The 19,658-nt window shown below is 41.2% G+C and overlaps 1 protein-coding gene across 1 annotated transcript in view; it reads left to right on the top strand.

The window, feature by feature from the left end:
• Window positions 1–19,658, top strand: part of myo9aa (myosin IXAa) — a 93,073-nt gene that overhangs the window by 70,411 nt on the left and 3,004 nt on the right. The window contains exons 16-42 of the mRNA XM_053319181.1: window positions 3,437–3,580; window positions 4,148–4,187; window positions 4,293–4,415; window positions 5,615–5,695; window positions 5,910–6,020; window positions 8,150–8,272; window positions 9,301–9,450; window positions 10,072–10,382; window positions 10,831–11,051; window positions 11,082–11,551; window positions 11,591–11,944; window positions 12,002–12,612; window positions 13,122–13,221; window positions 13,457–13,672; window positions 14,645–14,742; window positions 14,919–15,049; window positions 15,157–15,380; window positions 15,678–15,794; window positions 15,965–16,153; window positions 16,460–16,510; window positions 16,743–16,854; window positions 17,718–17,779; window positions 18,050–18,242; window positions 18,393–18,521; window positions 18,672–18,777; window positions 18,873–19,004; window positions 19,217–19,340. Coding sequence (XP_053175156.1) covers window positions 3,437–3,580; window positions 4,148–4,187; window positions 4,293–4,415; window positions 5,615–5,695; window positions 5,910–6,020; window positions 8,150–8,272; window positions 9,301–9,450; window positions 10,072–10,382; window positions 10,831–11,051; window positions 11,082–11,551; window positions 11,591–11,944; window positions 12,002–12,612; window positions 13,122–13,221; window positions 13,457–13,672; window positions 14,645–14,742; window positions 14,919–15,049; window positions 15,157–15,380; window positions 15,678–15,794; window positions 15,965–16,153; window positions 16,460–16,510; window positions 16,743–16,854; window positions 17,718–17,779; window positions 18,050–18,242; window positions 18,393–18,521; window positions 18,672–18,777; window positions 18,873–19,004; window positions 19,217–19,340 — 4,723 coding nt within the window. The remainder of the gene's footprint in view (window positions 1–3,436; window positions 3,581–4,147; window positions 4,188–4,292; window positions 4,416–5,614; window positions 5,696–5,909; window positions 6,021–8,149; window positions 8,273–9,300; window positions 9,451–10,071; window positions 10,383–10,830; window positions 11,052–11,081; window positions 11,552–11,590; window positions 11,945–12,001; window positions 12,613–13,121; window positions 13,222–13,456; window positions 13,673–14,644; window positions 14,743–14,918; window positions 15,050–15,156; window positions 15,381–15,677; window positions 15,795–15,964; window positions 16,154–16,459; window positions 16,511–16,742; window positions 16,855–17,717; window positions 17,780–18,049; window positions 18,243–18,392; window positions 18,522–18,671; window positions 18,778–18,872; window positions 19,005–19,216; window positions 19,341–19,658) is intronic.

The raw sequence follows: 19,658 nt of genomic DNA on the forward strand, positions 1-19,658 counted from the left end.
TTAAAAGTCGCTGGTGAGGCAGAATAGGTCTTGTATTTGTATGACACGCTGCTGCTGTTCCAGAGAAGCACACTGAGTCCAAAAAGAAGTTTCGGAGATTTTAATGAATGAAATGAATACTACAGCGGCTTTACACGCGCCCATAGGATGGTATATGTGTACACTTGGCGAACGTGTATCAAAACAAACAAAACAGCGATAATGAAATGCGGTCAACAAAAATTACGGCTACCTAGACTCGCCTCCATCCCCAGTGCAGGTGAAGCAGGTACTGATATAACCTACCGGCTGTGGCTACAGTGCCCACGTGACCCCAAACACTACATATCACCATGGCAACAAGACAAAGCTAATTAAACACAGAATAACTAATAAACAATCAATATATGGCTCCTACAACAACACCAGAAACCGAAAACCGAAAACAGTAACCAGCGGTTACGTCATCAGCCCGATTGATAGAGGTTGTCTTTATATTTTTTAATTCATTTTGATTGGATTTTAATGCACAGGTGTTTATTTAATTTTCCATGTATTTATGTAGATGCACAGTTTATCAAAATGTCCTTTTTTCACCACTTCTACTCATGCAGTTTGTCTTTCAAATCCCAGATGAATTGAATATGTTCATATCGTAAATTTATATGACAGATGAATTATTATTTATGTGTTTACTTCCATATTTGTTTATATTGCCCTTTTGGATTATTTACTCCTCAGATTGTTTTTATAGAAGGAAAAAAAGACATTGATACAAGATGAAAGTAGTGTGTCTGTTTTTTGAATGATATCTCTTTATATTTATACGGTCTGTTCACCCAGTTTCAGTTGAGCAGTTTCGGATAGACTGAACTTCTTGTAAACCTTTTTTTGGCATTTTTCTGTCATTTTATGCCTCATTTAGTGAGACAATAGTAGAAAAACAGACAGTCAATACAAAGAGAAAGATGCAGTAAAGGTTTCAGTTCATGCTGGGGTATGCTGTTAAATTTTGTATTTGATCACATATTTCTTACACACATCCAACAAAGATGTCTATAGAAAGTCAGTGTCAACAAACAGATTATAACAGCTTTTTAGATGCCGTCATATTTTTAGATATTTTTAATCCTCATACAGCTCTGAGCTTTGGGACAAAAGTGGTAAGCCTTGGGAGGCAGACAAAAAAGAGTGATGACTGTGCTGTGACCCCTAGCATTGCTCTCATAGCATCCCACTGAGACCTTGGTCCACCACCTCATCTAATTAGCTGTGGATCGTGAGATTAGCAGCCCACGACCATGACTGGTAGCACAGAGCGGCTCGTACAAGACAGCTTTTGTTACACAGGAGCTCAGTGTGGGGCTGTTAAAGTCCCCCCTTAATGTGATTTGCAACCTCTGCCCTCCCTCTTGGTTTCTTTCTCTCATTCGCACTTGCACACACTCATCCTCTCCGTACTGAGACAGCTCTAAACCCTGCCCAGCTGCTTCCTCCGTGATGTAAAGTCGGAACTATGCATTGGAGAGAAGTGCTCGGGGAGTGATAAATATTAAGCCCCTGCAGGGTGCTAGACGGCTGGACAGAGCAGCGGACAGTGCGGTGCTTTATGGGACTCTTAGGGAGACTATGGAGATAAACAGTCACTACAAAAGCCGTATTGTGCTATCACCATTAACTGAAATTGATGATCAAATGGGGACAGATTCTCTTTTATTTGATAGGCCAGATGCAAACAGAATATTCGTGCTTATTCTTTATTTCATACTGTGGGGTCAGAAATTGTTTTCTGATTTAGTCATACATAATAAACTGTTTAAACATCGGAACTACGATTATATGAGAAAATACATCTCAAAGGAAGCCGTTTTTATATGAAAGCTTTCTCAAAGGCTTTGATTTATTCTTAAATATTGGGGCTTTGTGGGCCTGTGACGTAATTCACAATAATGTAATGTAATGCAGGTAGTTCAAATCATATGAACTGCCCCCCAGAGATTCAGCATAAGGATAGTCGAGCCGTGTTAGAGAAGCATCCTCTGGGTCTCGTCCATGACTCTTACAGAGAGAAAAAGTAATGTGAAGACCAGTCATACCTATGTTGTTTTATTTGATGCCTGTTTTCTATTTTCAGCCTGCATCTGCAATTCATTTCAAAGTTAACACTCAGTATTTTAAAGGTCTGACTGCAAAAGAAAACACGGTAAAATTAAACCTATGTTGTAATAGTTGTACTACATCACTCTTAGACAAATAATTCAAGAAATATGTGGAAAGAAATTATGTGGTGCCTCAGAAGCCAAAAACAGTTAGCACAGAGAACGCTCTCCTTTTTAATTTTTGATGTCAGCACTTACATGGATTGGGGCCTAAGCTTCATCTATTTATTAAACTTTTTTTTTTCTTTGCACTTTCTGACACTGCTGCAGTGGAAAATCACTTTAAATCCAAACAGCCAGCCCTCCACTAAAGATCTACAGTACCAAGAACCTCAACCTTTTCACCTCTTCTGTGTAAACGGTTGTTACTCCTCAGGTCTTTTCTCGTCTCCTCTTGGCTAAAATGGTTCAGATTGGTTAATGGGTTTAACCATGACCTGACCGCCCGTGTTTATGTTTGTGTTCTGGGCAGGTGGTTAGGTTTCACCTTGAGGCCTGAGGTTTAAACACTGCAAGACTTCATAAAACTGTGTCAGATACTGTGTGAGATGAATTCCACTCACTGTCAGTGGAAAAAAACACATGAACTACAGCATAATGCTCCTGATGATGATATACCTTTTTTGGGGGAAAATACTATAGCCCTAGAGTAGACAGTTCTCATTTTCAGATACATATAATCCATCCATTTTCTTTACCGCTTAACCCTCTAGAGGGTCACGGGGGAGCTGAAGCTAATCTCAGCTAACACTGTGCGAGAGGCTCATTATAGGTTGCCAGTCAGCCACAGGGATAACATATAATACGGAGACAGACAACCATACACACTCACATTCACACCTACAGGCAATTTAGCAATTTAGAGTCATCAATTAACCTAACTTATATGTTTTTGGTCTGTGGAAGGTTCCCATGCAGGCACAGGGAGATCATACAAACTCTACACAGAAAGGCCCCTGGCTGGCTGGTGGACTCATTGTTATATGACTAAAATCTAGATTGAATTGACAAAATAAAGGAGTGCCCTGGTGGTCAAGTAGTTAGAGCACATGCCACATAATCGAAGCGTCCCTGGTTCGAATCCGGCCAGGGACCTATGTTGCAGGTAATTCCCCCCCCCCGTTTCCTGGCGGCTCTCTCTCTGTCAGTTACTATATAAGGGCATATTTCTTTTTTTTTTTAATTTACAAAATAAACACTATCATTATTTATTACTAATTGTGTACCACTCTCTACCTTAACTATTAGTTTCAATTAATGGATTTTCATAAATGTATCCACGTCTGTTTTTTCCGAAGGAGTTCTCCGGGCCTCGGCTGGAATGGGCGTGTTGGAAGGCAGAGCCGTTTATCCTCTAGCAGCTCCACCACCACAGAAGAAGATGGCATCTTTGTCAACTCTGCCAGCAGCAAGCTCCTGGAGAGAGCCCACGACATCCTTATGTGAGTTACAAGAAGTATCCTCAGACACTGTAATACTTGAAACTATCCTTAAACGATGATGTACAGATTATGCTCCCCTAATTTGAGTGTTTTATTTCTAATTTATTTGTTGTATTTTTGTGTATGTGTTTAGTTTACCAATTGTGAAACACAAAACTTTACTGCTATTTGTTATCGTAGCCAGCTGTAGGATCCAATTGCCCAAAAACTGAAAAGTCTCAGATTCAGACTCTTTGTCAGTGAACATCTGCCCTGATGAACTGTCCTTCAGCAATCACTGCATTCCTACGAGCTCCAAGAGTGCTGCTCTGTAGCTGACCCTGACCTCTGACCTCTCTACGGAGGGGAGCAAGTGAAAAGAAAATTTCCCCACAGGGATGAATAAAGTAGCAACTTATTGACAGGGATATGACCCACTTGGGAAGACTTTCAGGGATTAATTAAATGCACTTGTGACCTTTTACTTAACAGTAAAAAGGTACATTTCACACTTCTGCCTTTTAAAGAACAAAAGGAAGGATTTTAATGCTAAATTTATAACTTTTTTGCTTTGTTTTTTATAAACAGGAGGAACAAAAACTACAAATCTAAGCCAGTTCTTCCGAAGGTACAGTGGAAGATAATATTTTTATGTTATTGTCTTGCGTTATTCGTATTAAAGGAAGTCATGTATTTTAATGTTTCAATGTTCTGCCATCATTCCCAACCACAGCACTTACTGAATGTCAAGTCACTGAAGTACCTCAGCAACCTGACGCTTCACGACCGCATCACCAAGTCACTGCTTCACCTCCACAAGAAGAAGAAACCACCCAGTATCAGCGCACAGTTCCAGGTCAGAAACACAAACACATGGAGCCAGTAGTGAACTGCAGCACTGTGGTTTGCCATTCAGCGCTCTCACTGTAAAAACAACATGATTAGCCTGAGCTGGACAGAGGAATCTCCCTCCAGCTGTGAATATGATGAAAACAAGGTGTGTCCCTTAAACCCAGCTGTGGGTGGAAACATCCCTCCATTTCTCTGCTTGCCCACGACCTTTACTGTCCACTTGACTAATCCCTGTATTTGTTCATCAAGTGTGTGAAGTCCATTACGTAGTTCATACACCCACCCAGAAGTCTTAAATGTATGACATCTTGTCTGGAAATTTAATGAAAAAAGAAATGCATCTGATTTGGTGAGAAAGTTAGCCTTTTCTTACTTAGACACTCTTTTTTGATTTTTTTTCTGTCTTTGTGGGCGATGAGACCAAGAAAATAGATAACTGTAGTGATTATTTTATTAAAATGAAATGGGCGTAGATCCAAAAATGAACTCATTCATGCCCATTTAATTTGTCGGTAGAGTAATTTCCTGTCTTACTCAGCAGATAAAGGTAACCACAACTACATACTAAGATTAAGATTCATAATAATTTTGTTAATATTTGTTTAAAAAAAAAAAAGGTCAGATAAAAGCTGTCATCAGCTCCCAGTAACACTTTCCAGGTCAGAAAAAAGCTTTCAACAACCAAAAACTGCAATTTTTTTTACCAATTTCTTTGAGAGTGAACTCTGTGTTCTGGTTGTTGGTGGTGAGAGTGCTGAGGCCCCTCTGGCAGGCAGCCCTGGCCCCAGTGTGTGGATGACTTCACTTCCCACATCCTGTGCTGCACTGATTGCTTTAATCTCCCATGGAGGGGGAGGAGACTGAATTCCTCCTGCCACTGAATTATCACACACACATGCTGACACACATGTGCATATGTTTACACACACACACACACATACACATAGTGACTGCACATGGAAATACTCCAATACTCCACACATGGTCCCCCTTCCCCCTCAGAACCACATGCTTATGTAGACATATTGTTAGTATTAATGATTCCAGACAGCAACTTTCATCTTTTTCTTACAGATGGGTCGTATAGTTATTCACTGGTAACAAAGCCACCTGACTTCTTTGACTGTTGTCTCTTAAACAAGAGTGAAGAGACAAAAAATGATCTTGCTTTATTGTGTCTTGTTTTTGTGTCTCATTCTGCAGGCCTCTCTCAATAAGCTAATGGAGACCCTGGGTCAGTCTGAGCCTTATTTTGTCAAGTGCATCCGTTCCAATGCTGAGAAGGTACAGTGTGCTCACTTGAGACTGCAGCCACTTTGACTGTTCTGGTTTAGTTTTTCAAAGCATTTTTCATTTCCCTTGAAGTTTGAACTTCTCTAAATCTGTTTATCATTTCCCTCTCCTCCTCTCTTCAACCCCTGCTGCCTGTTGCTTTTCCCTTTTATTGTTATTTTCTCCTCTCCTCACTTCTCTGTTTATCTGCGACTTTCTCTCTCAGCTGCCCTTACGGTTTAACGATAACTTGGTGCTGAGGCAGCTGCGTTACACTGGTATGCTGGAGACTGTGCGCATCCGGCAATCAGGCTACAACATCAAGTACAGCTTCAAGGTAACATTTTCACACTGAAGGTCATTTTTTTAAAGGTCTGAGGCAAGTCCCAACTGGAACGTTTTATATTTAACAAACTGAAAAGAGGAAACGGTACAATACATTATAAAAATACAGATTAAATTAAATTTCATCTACAGCACTTTAAGATTTTTCTGCTCACACTCCGATGGCTGCAAGCTTTCTTTCAAGGGGCTAGCCTCAGTATCATGAGCAATTATGGGTTTAAGTATCTTTCCAAGGACACGTAGTTATGTGGACAGGAGGAGCAGGGGATTAATTGTAAAGGGCGCTCCAGCAATTTTGTATGATAGGTTTTATAAAGGTGGGAATATTTGTCGGAGAAATATTGACAAAATTGACAAATCTCCAAAAACCTTTCATAATTCAACTAGTAGCAGATTTTCATTAGACCACAGTTTGTAATGCAGGCTCTCTAATAAAATGTATTGTCTCCAAGCCCAAGACAAAAGCTGCAGCAAAGCTGCTCTGGAGTTACACAGTTACAACAATTCCACTTCATCCACTATTTTTAATCTTGGTCTAGAATTGCCAAGTATCATTTTATCCAGGAAGCAGTTGATAAGCCAAATTGTGAAAGGAGGTGCAGAAGCAGATAATATGAACATGTTCCCTCTGTGCAGCTGTGTGCAGGTCAGAACACTGATGCACTATCAATCCCGCTGTTCACGTCCCAAAACTCGAATGACACTCAGGTTTCTGTGAGTCTAGGTGCCTGCAATGAATTCTTCTCCAAGAAACATGTTGCTGATGTTACTTGAGCCAGGATTCATCGTGTGTTGTGTCAAGAGGGAATTATGGGGGGACGTGAGGTGGCAGCACTTAACCGCACTGGCTGTCATTCGAATGATGTCAACCCTGCAAGAAGCACTGTATGACTAATAAAGCAGATCGTGTTTTACGCTGATTGGAAGTGAGTCGTTGGACAAAAAACATTTGGGAGTGGCTCTTTCCCAGTCCAGTTTTTCTTACATTTATTTCCATTTTGTGGTCCTGAATGTTAATTTGTGCCAGACTTGTTATGTCATGCCAAGATTTTAGGCCACCATTAAGTCACAGAGCTAGTTTATTACAAGATCTTTTCACCAAATCACAAAACTACTGTGATATCTTGCCAATCTGATCCTTTTCGATTTATTTTCTGAGGTTTTGATTTCTCAGCTGGCGTTATTGGCACTACCCAAATACAGTAAAGGTTAAAGAAATTTTATTTATCACTCCCCACGCACTGAAAATGAGTCATTTCAGTGTCAGAGTAGTCATTTAACTCTGTCTAGAAACAGTGTCCCAGTTACTCAGGATAATCCAACTTGACTTGAGAAGAAAATTGAAAACTACTACAGAATAAAATACTTCATATTCTGTTATTTGGGTAAGCAGACCTGAGTACATAATTTGCTTGATGTGTGCTTGATGAGCTCACTCAGGTAATTTTAGCAACAGAATATTGCTCATTTACCAGAAATTCCTCCAAACATATTTAGTGCTGCGGTCAGCACTAATGAGAAATATCTTTGGCATGGTATCACTTTCGAGGACTCTGCTGTGTCCCGACTACTCAGAACAGAGCCTCTCCATTGTCCTGAGGTCTCTGAAACACTCCCCATGCTTGTAATTGTATAAACACAGCATCTGTTTCCCTATCCACCCCCTACAGCCCAGGGTGCAGAGTGTATTGAATTCAGACAATGGGCCTCAGTTTGAAGAGTTGGAGTTCAGCATATTTATGCCATGATGTTTGAACCCCTGCAAATATGGAAAGCATGGACTTTTACCTGAAACCACATGTGCCTTGACAGCTTTTTTTTTTTCAAGCTTGGTTTCTGTTCAAGAGATGCTACGGATGGCTGATTCAGTGTCTGTTTCTAGTCAAGAGACACATTTAAAAGTCAGGGCCACAGTGTGTACAGTACAGTCCCAACCTATGAATTATTTTCTGTCATCTGTTTTAGAAAAAGAAATGCATTCAATCAAGTAAAACGTTTTTGTCACAAACCTATTGTTGTTCAAAAATCTGGGTCACAAGACACACACATACAATCCAGAACAGATACTGTAGGGTAATAAAAAGACTTCTCATTAACACCCTGTCTTGTTCTTCTTGACAGGATTTCGTCCATCACTTCTGCGTGCTGTTCCCAGAAAGCACCACCGCTACCAGAGAGAGCATCCAGCAGTGTCTGGACCAGCTAGACCTGGCACCAGATGGTTACCAAGTTGGCAAGACAATGGTATTTACTCTGCCTCCTCGTCTCCCGTTCCTCTTAACTCTTAAAAGATAAACAGATTAAACATTGTGTGACGTTTGTTGTAATAAACGGGTGCATTATCCCCGTCTGTATTAACCTCTTCTACAAACAAATGTAAAAGGTTTTGTTATATTATTACAAATGAACTGTGTCAAGGTTGGCTATGTTAGGCTGACAGAAGTTATTTTAAATTTCAGTCAGTATCAATAATTGCATACAGAATTACATGGAAATGTTATATAAATTCATCTAGATTGAATTTTCACATAAGCCATAAAAATTGCAATATTTTGTACAGTGTTCAGTAAGTTTTAGAACAGCTTGGTAAAAATATATATTGTATGGGGAAATAATGTTTTTTATAGCTACTTTAGTGGAATACCAGGACTCAATAAGTTAAATAAAGTCACATTACATACAATACAAACCTATGATAAAGGTTTAATGATTTTCTTTTGTTAGAGGTAGTCAGAATAAGCTTTATTGAGCATTGGTGAAAATTATTGTTATTCAATGATCTCTTTCATGGTCATACTGTCCACTTTAGGAGTCTGGAAATTACCATTACAGACCCCAAAATTGATTAACTCAAAATAATTTGAGGTTTTAAAATGACTTGGTTACTTTACTAACCTGTTAGATTACTTAGTCTATAAATAGAGGGATATGAGGAAAGGGTAGTGTTGGGGGTAACCGCATATTACCTGAAAGCATCCTCTCTCTGAACAAAAGGATGTAATCAAGACAGTGCCCCATATTTGTGGTGTGTATGTCCACTGTATGAATGGGGCATGATGGAAGGGTCCATGCCTTTGGGATGCTGTCTATATAATTAGAAGATCATACCTGACATTCTTGTGGCCATGTGTCAGGGATTCCTGATGTTTGTGTGTACGCTTGTGAGGGAATGTGTGTGCGTTTTTTAAAGGCGTGTGTGTACTACCCCGCTCTTCATTAAGAGTATGTGTGTGTTATCCTTGTGCTGACTTCATTGCCGTCCCTCCCCTCAGGTGTTTTTGCGCGAGGGTGAGCGTCAGCAGCTGCAGGCCTCACTCCACAGCGAAGTTCTCAGGCTCATCGTCATGTTGCAGCAGCGATTCAGAGCCCGGCTGGAGAGGAAGCAGTTTGTCCGGATGAGAGAGGCAGCAATCTGCATCCAGGTACAGTGTTTTTCCCTTATCATTGATCTGATCCCTATCTGCTTCATTTCCATAATTTACCTATGTGTTTTGTTTTTCACTTTGCTTCTGTGTGTTGTCATGTATGTAATTCAGTATTACTATGTACAGTATTAGCATTCAGAGGAACTGTATTGTGCTAATATGATCAAATTATATTATTGTACAAAATTATATTTTTCCTATTATTACATTACAAAGGAAGCAAATAAATGTGAATTATAATTAAAAACAAAAAGTTTTTGTTTCACTGAAGTGAATGCAATCAATTGCACTGAACATCAATTTAATTAATTTATTATTTTATTTTATATGTAAGTTTGCCTAGATTTAAAAGATTGTGATACTTATCAGTATCTCAACAATGTATAATAATATTCTCACTAATAAATAATAATTTCTTGCATGCTACACAGATCTAGTTGTTATCATTACAACAGACCACACTGAGTAACTAGTGGTCTAACTTTCAACTGTTTAAAATCATGACTGTAGTAGACTATACTTATTTTAGTCAGTGAACTTTAACATAGGCCGACACTATTACTATCAGTGTATCATAAATATTATGTATCATTCATCATCATCGTTTTGTCATCATAGAAATGGTGGCGTCTGTACCAGCCCACAGAAGAGGAGGATGACGACTATGACCCTAATGTCCAGGAGGGGGCAGCTCTGTGTCTACAGACACACTGGCGAGGTTACAGGGAACGTCAGAGGTTCAGGCTGTGCAGGGCGGCTGCTCTGGTGCTACAGAGGGCATGGAGGTTGTGGATGTATCGCCGCTGCACGGCAGCTTTGGTTATTCAGGCAGCCTGGCGCTGTCATCAAGCCAGAGAAGCCTACTTACGTCTGTATGCCGCTGTGATACAACTACAGACATTAAGCAGAGGCTACCTTGCCAGGCAGAGGTAACCCATACTGTAAAACACCTATTACATTATCCTTAGCAGTAGCACCAGTCTTTTTTTGTTCCTAAAAACATTGTAGCATTTCTATATAAGCTCAATAATCTCAAAACAGCTTCTGGAGGTAAATGACTGCATGATTTTTCAAGCTGCTGAAAAACCAGATTAATCTTTGCACAGTGCTCCTGCAGTCTGTTTGGTCATTGTTCAGTGTGCTAACAAAACAGTCTTGGTAAGACCATACCATTACGCAAGCGATCCAACACAAAGCAGCTCTACAATCAGCTGAGCTGCTAAGAGCAAGAATTTTATATCAGACTGTAATATAAGTGAAAACACTTGAGGCAGTTATAGTTTGATATGAAAAACAAAGCTCAAAGCTGTTTCAAATTTACTCTATGAAGTAGTTTGACATCAGCTAAAGTTGCTACCATGTCTTTCTTATCGACAGCTTCAGAAAACTGAGAGAACAGAAGCTGAGGGAGAAGAAGGAGCAACAGGAGGAGCTGCTTCAGCTACAGAATGGCCAGGTGAGTCTCTCACCAGAAGAGGAGGAGCCGCCTGAGAGAATCATAGGTTTGGACCTCAGCAGGTGGGAGGACCGTTCCTATGAGGAACGGGAAAGGACTCTCCAAATCCTCAGCAGCCTTGATGGAGCAGTTCAGGAAGAAGGTGAAGGAAGAGAACATGACAGTACAAAAGAGGGCTCACCTAAAGCATACTCTGAAACACCTGCCTCATACCCAACATCCGCAGTGGTGGTGCGAGAGAAGACCAGAACTGTAGACGAGCCCGGCCAGAAAACCACTCGGGCCAAGAGAGAGAGCAGGCGGATGAGAGAGCTGGAGCAGGCCAAGTTCAGCCTGGAGCTCCTCAAGGTCCGGGCAACCAGTGGTGGAGCCTCGTCCCCCTCAGAGGAGAGGCGCTGGTCTCTTGAACTGGTGCCCCCCACCACGCCGCCTCTGCGTTCACCCCAGGGCACGCCTGATAGCCAGAGCTCCAAAGGCAGCTTTGAGCTTCTCAGTATGGATGACGAGGCTCCCAAGGCCATAGAAGAGGTGACCGACAGTGAGGATCCCTGCTCCCCTGTTGACTCAGTATCTCCAGCACCAGAGCCAAGTGTGGAGGTCATCTCAACAAGCCCAAAGCCAGATGAACTGAACAGGACATGGGTTTCTGATGCTATTGCCCACCCTGGCATCCAGGACCAGCCAAAAATTGATCTGGCAACCCCCTATGTTACACATCCGCCCAAAATCGAGAACTACCTCCCTACCTTTTACGTCCCTGCTAGTGAGACCACCACGGTCATCTCCCATCGTCCTGCTGAAGAGCCTCAACAAAACACAGAGGCAGCCGTCTCTACAACCACCACATCCACCACCACTGTTATCAAGCCTCTCAAAGAAAGGCGAGAGTCATCACGTCGTCCAGTGGTGGTGGTCATAAGTATGCAGAAAGAAACCCCGCTAAGTGAAGAGCTGAGCGGTATGGTCCGTCCCCCTGTAGAGGTTCGAGATTCGGCAGCCCAGACAGGGGAGTTGACGCCACAGAAACCAGGCCCAGTTCCTGCGCCTCATGGTCCTGTCCCGGTTTCCACTGCTGGCGCTCAGGCTGACCAGCTCGTCATAGAGAAGCTGGTGCGACTGAACGAGGAGAAGGAGGAGAGGCAACGTAATCAACAACAGCAGAATGAGAGGGAGATGATGGAGCAAATAAGACAACAGAAAGAGGAGCTGGAGCGCCAGCGCCTTTTCTTTGCTCAGTATGAGAGAGACATGTTTGAGAAACAAAGGGGAGAAGCTCTCCAGAGGATACAACAGAACCGGCAGGGTGGACAAGATGTTGGCGCAACTGCCACCTCGAGCAAGCCACTGAGACCCAGCTCTCTGCTGATTGAGAGGACAGCAGGGCAAGCTCCTTATAGCAGAACCTGGTCAGAGTCCGCTGCCCCATCAGCACACTCTCCTGCAGGCGTCGACATCCAGGCCAGTGCCCCTCATCCCCAGCTGCCTCCTCCACCTGCTTCTGTTCCCAGAGAAAGACGTAAAGACAGAAGGCCTGTCGCTGAGGGCTGGGCACCCAAACTCACCCTTGAGTCCAAAGATGGAGGAGGGACCAGAGTGAGAGCAGCCACCAAGAAGGCTCAAAGTAATCAGGGCACCACGGTTAGCATGACGGATAAGCCAGGCAACATCTTCTTCTCTCCAAAGGACAAAGTGACATTTACAAAGTGAGTATAGAATTAGCATGCTGCTTTTAATTCCCTTTATTCATTCATGTTAAAAGTGTTGAATTTTAAAATATCCTAGTGGCAGATTGTGGTTGAAATCAACACAGACTGCACCATTTTTCTGCATACCTATTCCTATATATAATTTAAAAGATACGAAAATGATCACATACAAATTCTAAGTGTGTATTTCAATAAAGTTTTACTAACATAACTGTACTGCAGTGATTTAGCAGTGCACATCCATAAAGCTGGGAGACAACAAAAAGACACAATAAAGACAGAATGATGACAATCAATGCAACACAGGATTAGATATCCTTGGTGCCTAGTAGCTCTAGTATGGGACAAACTCCAAAAACATCTGATCATACAACAATCAGGGTTATTTTCTCAGACCTCAGAAAGCTCCTGCCAGACCTTAATGTATAAAATAAGTGTACCTTTAATAGGATAGTATTTTTTCCTTTTTTTAAAGCATGTTTTCTTCTTCACTATTTGCACTTTAGGTTTGACGGTGATGCTGTGGCTGAAGAGACGCCCGTAGCCATTCCCAGAGAAGGACCCGCACCAGTTTCCAAGCCTTCTAAAGGAACAAAAGCGCGGGATGTAAGCAATCTTTCCTCTTTAAAGACAATAAACAGATGGATATGGCATGTGTTTGCAAGTTTGTAAGAGTGCCTTTTTGTGTTGTGAATTAATGAATGAATCCTGGCAGGATATCTTTCAATCTTAACACTAAAAATTGCATAGCTGACCTACAAGAACAAAAATGCACTGCAGGGTTTTCGAAGGCAACTGCAGTCTTTACATTTAAACTGTTATCACTTCTGGTAAACTCCAGGTTGGCAGAGCGGGCCAAAAAAAGAAAGCCAGAATGGCACGGACCCGCTCCGACTTCCTCACCCGCGCCCCCATCCTTTCAGTTGGGGGCGATTCAGACGAGGATGACTATGACGGTGACAGCCCCGTCAGCCCCCGACATTACACTCTGCCCCTCTCCAAACAGAGCTCCACGGAGGCAGGCTTAGGACAGTCCTGTTTCAGTGACTCAGACATGGTAACAGGCACCATCGCAGCCATTACTGGCCCTCTCTACGTTCTTAAAGCGTGGCTTCTCTTGTCTAACCCCCTCAGCAGAGAGCGCGTAGATCTGCATCACACTTCTGACTCAAACTGAGCTTCAACACATTTCTGTTTTCTGAAAATGGTGATGAGTAATTTTCAGTGGAGGACACACTTTAAAATGCCTGCTAAAATGATGTTGGGTAATGTAACAGTCTCCGTCCAAATTTTTAAAGACTTGAATCCAAAATTAATAACCACAAACCTTAAATTTTACTGGTTTGACAACCCCCCCAAGAGATCATGATCAACAGTTATTTTATTTGGATAAACCCCTTGAGATGCATCATCTGGTTTTCGAGGGGGTCCAGAATATTAACTTGACTTTACTCATCATGATGGATGCAGAGCACTTTCTGAAATGTGTTTTCCATTAAAACATTAAGTTGCTTTTCTAACATGGTTTGGCTTCTCTTCTCTGACTCTCACAGCTATAGCAGTGGTTTTTCTTCAGTTTTCACCTGATGTTTTTCTCTCTTATTAACTAACAATATTTGCATGTCACTCTGGTTATTTTTCCTCTTTTAGCCGTAGCTGTAGTCATGAATCAAACCTCGGGGATTCTTGTAAACGGACAGCCTCCCTTCACTTTCTTTATCACTTAACAAACTCCTTCTACTCCTTAGCAGTTTTCCTGAGAATAAAAATGTGCCATATGTTGTCAGCTTGATATGTTATGAACAATTAGACCTTATTAATGTATTCTTATTCTAAAAATGTTATTTTTTGAGCAGTTGTTTTGTATGTTAAATGTATAATGTAGTGGTATACTTTGCATCATATTGTTGTGCTACAGTGATGTGATGCTGCCATCTACTGGCTGGTCATATTACAGCTCACATGGAAAAGCTTGTTTTTTCAGCTATGCCATATCTTTAATTTGCCCTCTGACCTGGTGTTGTTTCAGCCTACAATCTCTCAAGAGGAAAAGAAGATACACAAAGCTATGTCATCAGGAGATTTAGGAAAAGTGGACACACTGCGCAAGAGCTCGCAGGATGGAAGGTTTGTTCCTCTCCTCAGATTTGCTAGGATCTACATTTGTCCCTTTAATATATAGAGATGTTTTTTTTTATCTTATTAGAAATGTGTCTCTTCTAAATTGTATCTTAGGACATTGTGATCACTTTTCTCTTCATAAATCATACAATTTTCATCTATCTTGTTTTCATTCTGAACAGGGTTCGTGGAAAGATGCGCTTCTGGGGCAAAACCAAGTATGGTGACAAGAAGACATCCAGAGAAAAGCTGATTTGTGGTAGTGATTCCTTAGATGGAGACTATGGAGACACTGGGCCATTACTGGGAGAGGGTGTGTTATCCAAAAGCAAATACATCCATTATAAGGACTTTCATATGATTCAAGTTTACACAATGGAAGATATTGATGCTGACTGGTTTTCTCTGCCACACACACAGCAGGTCAGGAAAACATGTCGCCTCCCTGCAGTCCCGATCTGACGTTGGATCGAGGGTTCAGAGACTTGAAAGAGAACAAGGAGCCTTCTCCCAAGGTGAAGCGGAGGCGCAGTGTTAAGATCAGCAGCGTGGCTCTTGAATCCGCTCAGTGGCAGAACGACGCCCTGCAGATCCTCACCTGCACCAACGACTACAGGAGCATGAACGACTTCCTTATGAAGAAGGTACAATCTCATATGCTCTCTGTAATTATCTCAATACATAATGTGGGTTAAAACGTTAAGCTCACAAGTGAATGACAGGCTTGAAGTTTCGCTTGTAGTTTCATTAAGAGATTGAAATTTCCACACATGACGCAAAAAGGGATTTACTTTGACTTAAAGGATTCAGTGCAAATTTCAACAGAACCACTGAGCTTTTAGTAATAAACTGCAGGGATTATGTGTCAATGCTTTTTCTGAACTTTTTGAGCTACAGGTAGAACATGCTCTTGCTAAGTCGATTGTGGTCTCATTATTTAGATCAATGACTTGGACACAGAGGACAGTAAGAAGGACACCATGGTGGATGTCGTATTTAAAAAGGCTCTGAAGGAATTTCGCCTCAACATTTTTAACTCCTACTCCACAGCGCTGGCGGTAAGTGATTGTAAAAGTGTTTACATGATACTTTGCTTGTGACAACCTTCATCAAACTAATTAATTAGGAGTACAAAATTAGATCTTCTCTCCTTCTCTTCTTTCATTATTTCCAAAGTAGATCAAATAAATTCTTTGTTCTTTCTGTGATCAAATGTCTCCTTCCCCAGATGGATGATGGTAAAAGCATCCGCTACAAAGACCTCTACGCTCTGTTTGAGCACATCCTGGAGAAGACCATGAGACAGGAGCAGAGGGACTGGAGTGAGTCTCCTGTCAAAGTGTGGGTCAACACCTTTAAAGTCTTCCTGGATGAGTTCATGACTGAGTACAAACCGATGGATGGCACACTCACCAAGGTAATGCCACAGCTGCCTCCTGATTGCTCAGGAAGACAGACACACTAATCAGATTTTGGATGATGTCTAAACTGTTGAAAGATTTTTTAATTCTTCTTTTGAATTAATAGTTTTTTGGTAACTTGCATTCATAACTACATGTAGGTTTAGATGAGAAAGAAGGATGTATAAGCATTTTTTTGTGTAAAAAGTAAATTCAGTTTTACAAACTTTTAAGTGTCAAGTACTTTGATTTACATCTGCCATCTGGGTTGTTGGTGTCAGAGATTTTAACGATTGTGTTCTGTTTTGTCTCTTTCACTACAGCCAGCACCTAAACCTGAACGTAAAAAACGAAGGAAAAAAGACGCAGACATTGTGAGTCTCACTTTATACACATCATTACTAAGAAGACTACATGATCATGACAGAAGACAGACAACACTTTGCTTTAACAGCCTATCCTCTCCACCTTAATTTAGTTTTTAGTATCATAAAATATAAATACACCAGTGGCTCTACTCGAATTGGCAATAAAATATACATATAAATGTGAATGGAAAAATGGAAATGAACTTCAAATGAACCTGTGCTCTACTGCTCTCTACAGGTGGAGGAGCATAATGGCCACATCTTCAAGTCCACCCAGTACAGCATACCTACGTACTGTGAATACTGCTCATCGCTCATCTGGATGATGGACCGTGCCTGTGTGTGCAAATGTAAGTGTGCATGCAAAATATCACAGCAGGGTTGCAGCAGACCTTGAACATCACTGAAATACATAGATCTGAGAAAATTGAGAAAGTTATGAGCCTTTTTAACTTCTGTTTCAAAAGCGATGGAGGCCTTGGAGGTGCTATTTTCTCTTATTAAAATATATTAATGCTAAAAGATAGAGTCAATCAAGTTGTTGTTGTAGTCACTTATCAAGAACAAAATCCCAATATTTGCTCGTTCCAGTTTCTAAAATATATTAATATAATGTATTGACATAACATGAACATATTAAAAATAAAGCTCAAATGTACTAATTTTTTAGTGGTATAATTTCCAAATAAGTCATTTTTTGTTAGCAAATCCAAATAATTAATACACACTGTCTAATACACACAAACACACAAACATCAACAGCAGTGGTGGGATGTAACAAGCACCAGAATATTAGTTGTATTCAGGCCAAATCTTTTTTACCACACACACACAACCACCTCTCCTCTTCACAAAGCCATTTTCATGAACTAGTACATATGCACACACACACACACACTCTCTGTGTCTGAGGCTGAGCTGTGTTCAGTCTGGCCTCTAAGAGCACGCCCCGCCCTCTTTCCCTCCTCAGCCCTAATCAGATTGTTTTCAACTGGACTCATGGGGTCTGCGGCTCCGTCTCTCCAGAGATTTCTCCACACAGTTTGTCCTTTCTTCGCACAGGATGTTTTCTACTTGCCAGCCAATGCTACTTTTGTGTCTGAAGCGATAACATTTTTCCTTTGTCTGATCTTTTGCTGAATAATGAGGAGGCACTGCCTTTCTGTGGATAATGGGAATGACCTGTTTGATTTCTCTGGCTGTGTTTATCCAGTGTGCCGGTACGCCTGCCACAGAAAATGTTGCCAGAAGATGACCACTAAATGCAGTAAGAAGGTGAGTCGGCCATATTGTGCACACGCACAATAAAGTCCCATGACATTCATTGTGTTACTGTGGGTTTATATACAGTAGCTAGTCTTATTTCTTCCACCTAATATGCTGGCTGTAAAAACTTAGTGAGCTGAGAATATATTTGTTTTGAGCATAGCAACGTTTTAATGCATTTTAAAATACTGGTGTCTCTTTCTGTGTACATGCATGTGTGTGTAAATGCCCAACACGTCCAAGAGTTGATGAGTTTATTACGTTTGTGTCTGTGAACAGTTCGACCCAGAGCTTTCCTCCAGACAATTCGGAGTGGAAGTTTCTCGTCTGACAAGCGACGAGAGGACGGTGCCCCTGTTTGTGGAGAAGCTTATCAACTACATTGAGATGCATGGCCTCTACACTGAGGGAATCTACCGGAAATCTGGCTCCACCAATAAAATCAAAGAGCTCAAGCAGGGACTTGACACAGGTAATCTTGTGAAAAAGTTGCTCTAAACCATGGTTAATAGGGGAGAAATTCCAGCTGGGTATTACAACTGAGAAACATGGGTGGGAAAGAATTAAAAGTGAATACTAAGTGTTGTTTTGGTCTTTCTGTACTCTCCTGGTGTCCATACAGATGTGGACAGCATGAATCTGGATGACTACAACATCCATGTCATTGCCAGTGTTTTCAAGCAGTGGCTAAGAGACCTGCCTAATCCTCTGATGACATTTGAGCTGTATGAGGAGTTTATACGTGCCATGGGTAAGAGCTCATCGTGTTAACTGCTTCATTAGCCTCACACTGGAGATTAGGTCCACACTATACAATAACACATTGTGAATAGTATACTATATGTATTTGTGATACTAATAACAATAAATGGTGATTTATCTTGTGGGAATGCTTCTCCAGGTTTGCAGGATAAAAAGGAAATGATCAGAGGTGTGTATTCAGTTATTGACCAGTTAAGCAGAACTCACCTAAACACGCTGGAGCGGCTCATATTTCATCTTGTCAGGTAATGAAAAATCCACTCCCGTGAAATGTACAAACTTTAAATCCTCTCTGGTAGGCTAAGCTACAGCTATACTAATACTGAAATCATGCTTTCAGGATTGCCTTGCAAGAGGACACAAACCGTATGTCAGCTAATGCCTTGGCTATAGTGTTTGCCCCCTGTATCCTGCGCTGTCCTGACAGTATCGATCCTCTGCAGAGCGTCCAGGACATCAGCAAAACAACAGCGTAAGAAAAAACTCACTGTAATCTCAATCAAGAAATTCTGTGCCTTTGTCCAATACAGGCCATAAAGTGTGCAAATACTGTTTAGATATGGGGTTTTATGGGGGGGTAACATCATATTAACTCTCTTTTTTTGCATTGTGTTATCAAATATGTTATTATCAAATATTTCCAGTCCTTCTGAAGTGTTTTTATCTCTTGCTGCTTCTCCACAGGTGTGTAGAACTTATCATTTGTGAACAGATGAATAAGTACAAAGTACGACTAAAGGACATCAATACCCTGGAGTTTGCTGAGAATAAGGCCAAATGCAGACTGACCCTCATCCGACGGTCAATGGTAAAATCAAATAACATGACTAACCACACTGTTATCAAACCAGATTATTCACACCTAAGTATTCGTTGGCTTGACTTGGCTATCCCAAAAACTCCTTCAGTACTGTGCCACTCCTCTGTAAGCTGTTCTTCTCCTCTCCAGATACTCCTCCCTAACCTGTCCTTTCCTTTACCCAGAAACCTGTACTAATAGCGGTTAGATTTATGAGCATAGTGCGCACTATGGTATGTATACACACACCATGGATTACGTAAACCATCATCCAGTGGTGATGTTGTTGTGGCACCGATCACTGCACAGTCTTTGTCTCTTCAAATA

Source organism: Scomber japonicus, chromosome 1 (assembly GCF_027409825.1).
Source record: "Scomber japonicus isolate fScoJap1 chromosome 1, fScoJap1.pri, whole genome shotgun sequence".
Lineage (NCBI taxonomy): Eukaryota > Metazoa > Chordata > Actinopteri > Scombriformes > Scombridae > Scomber > Scomber japonicus.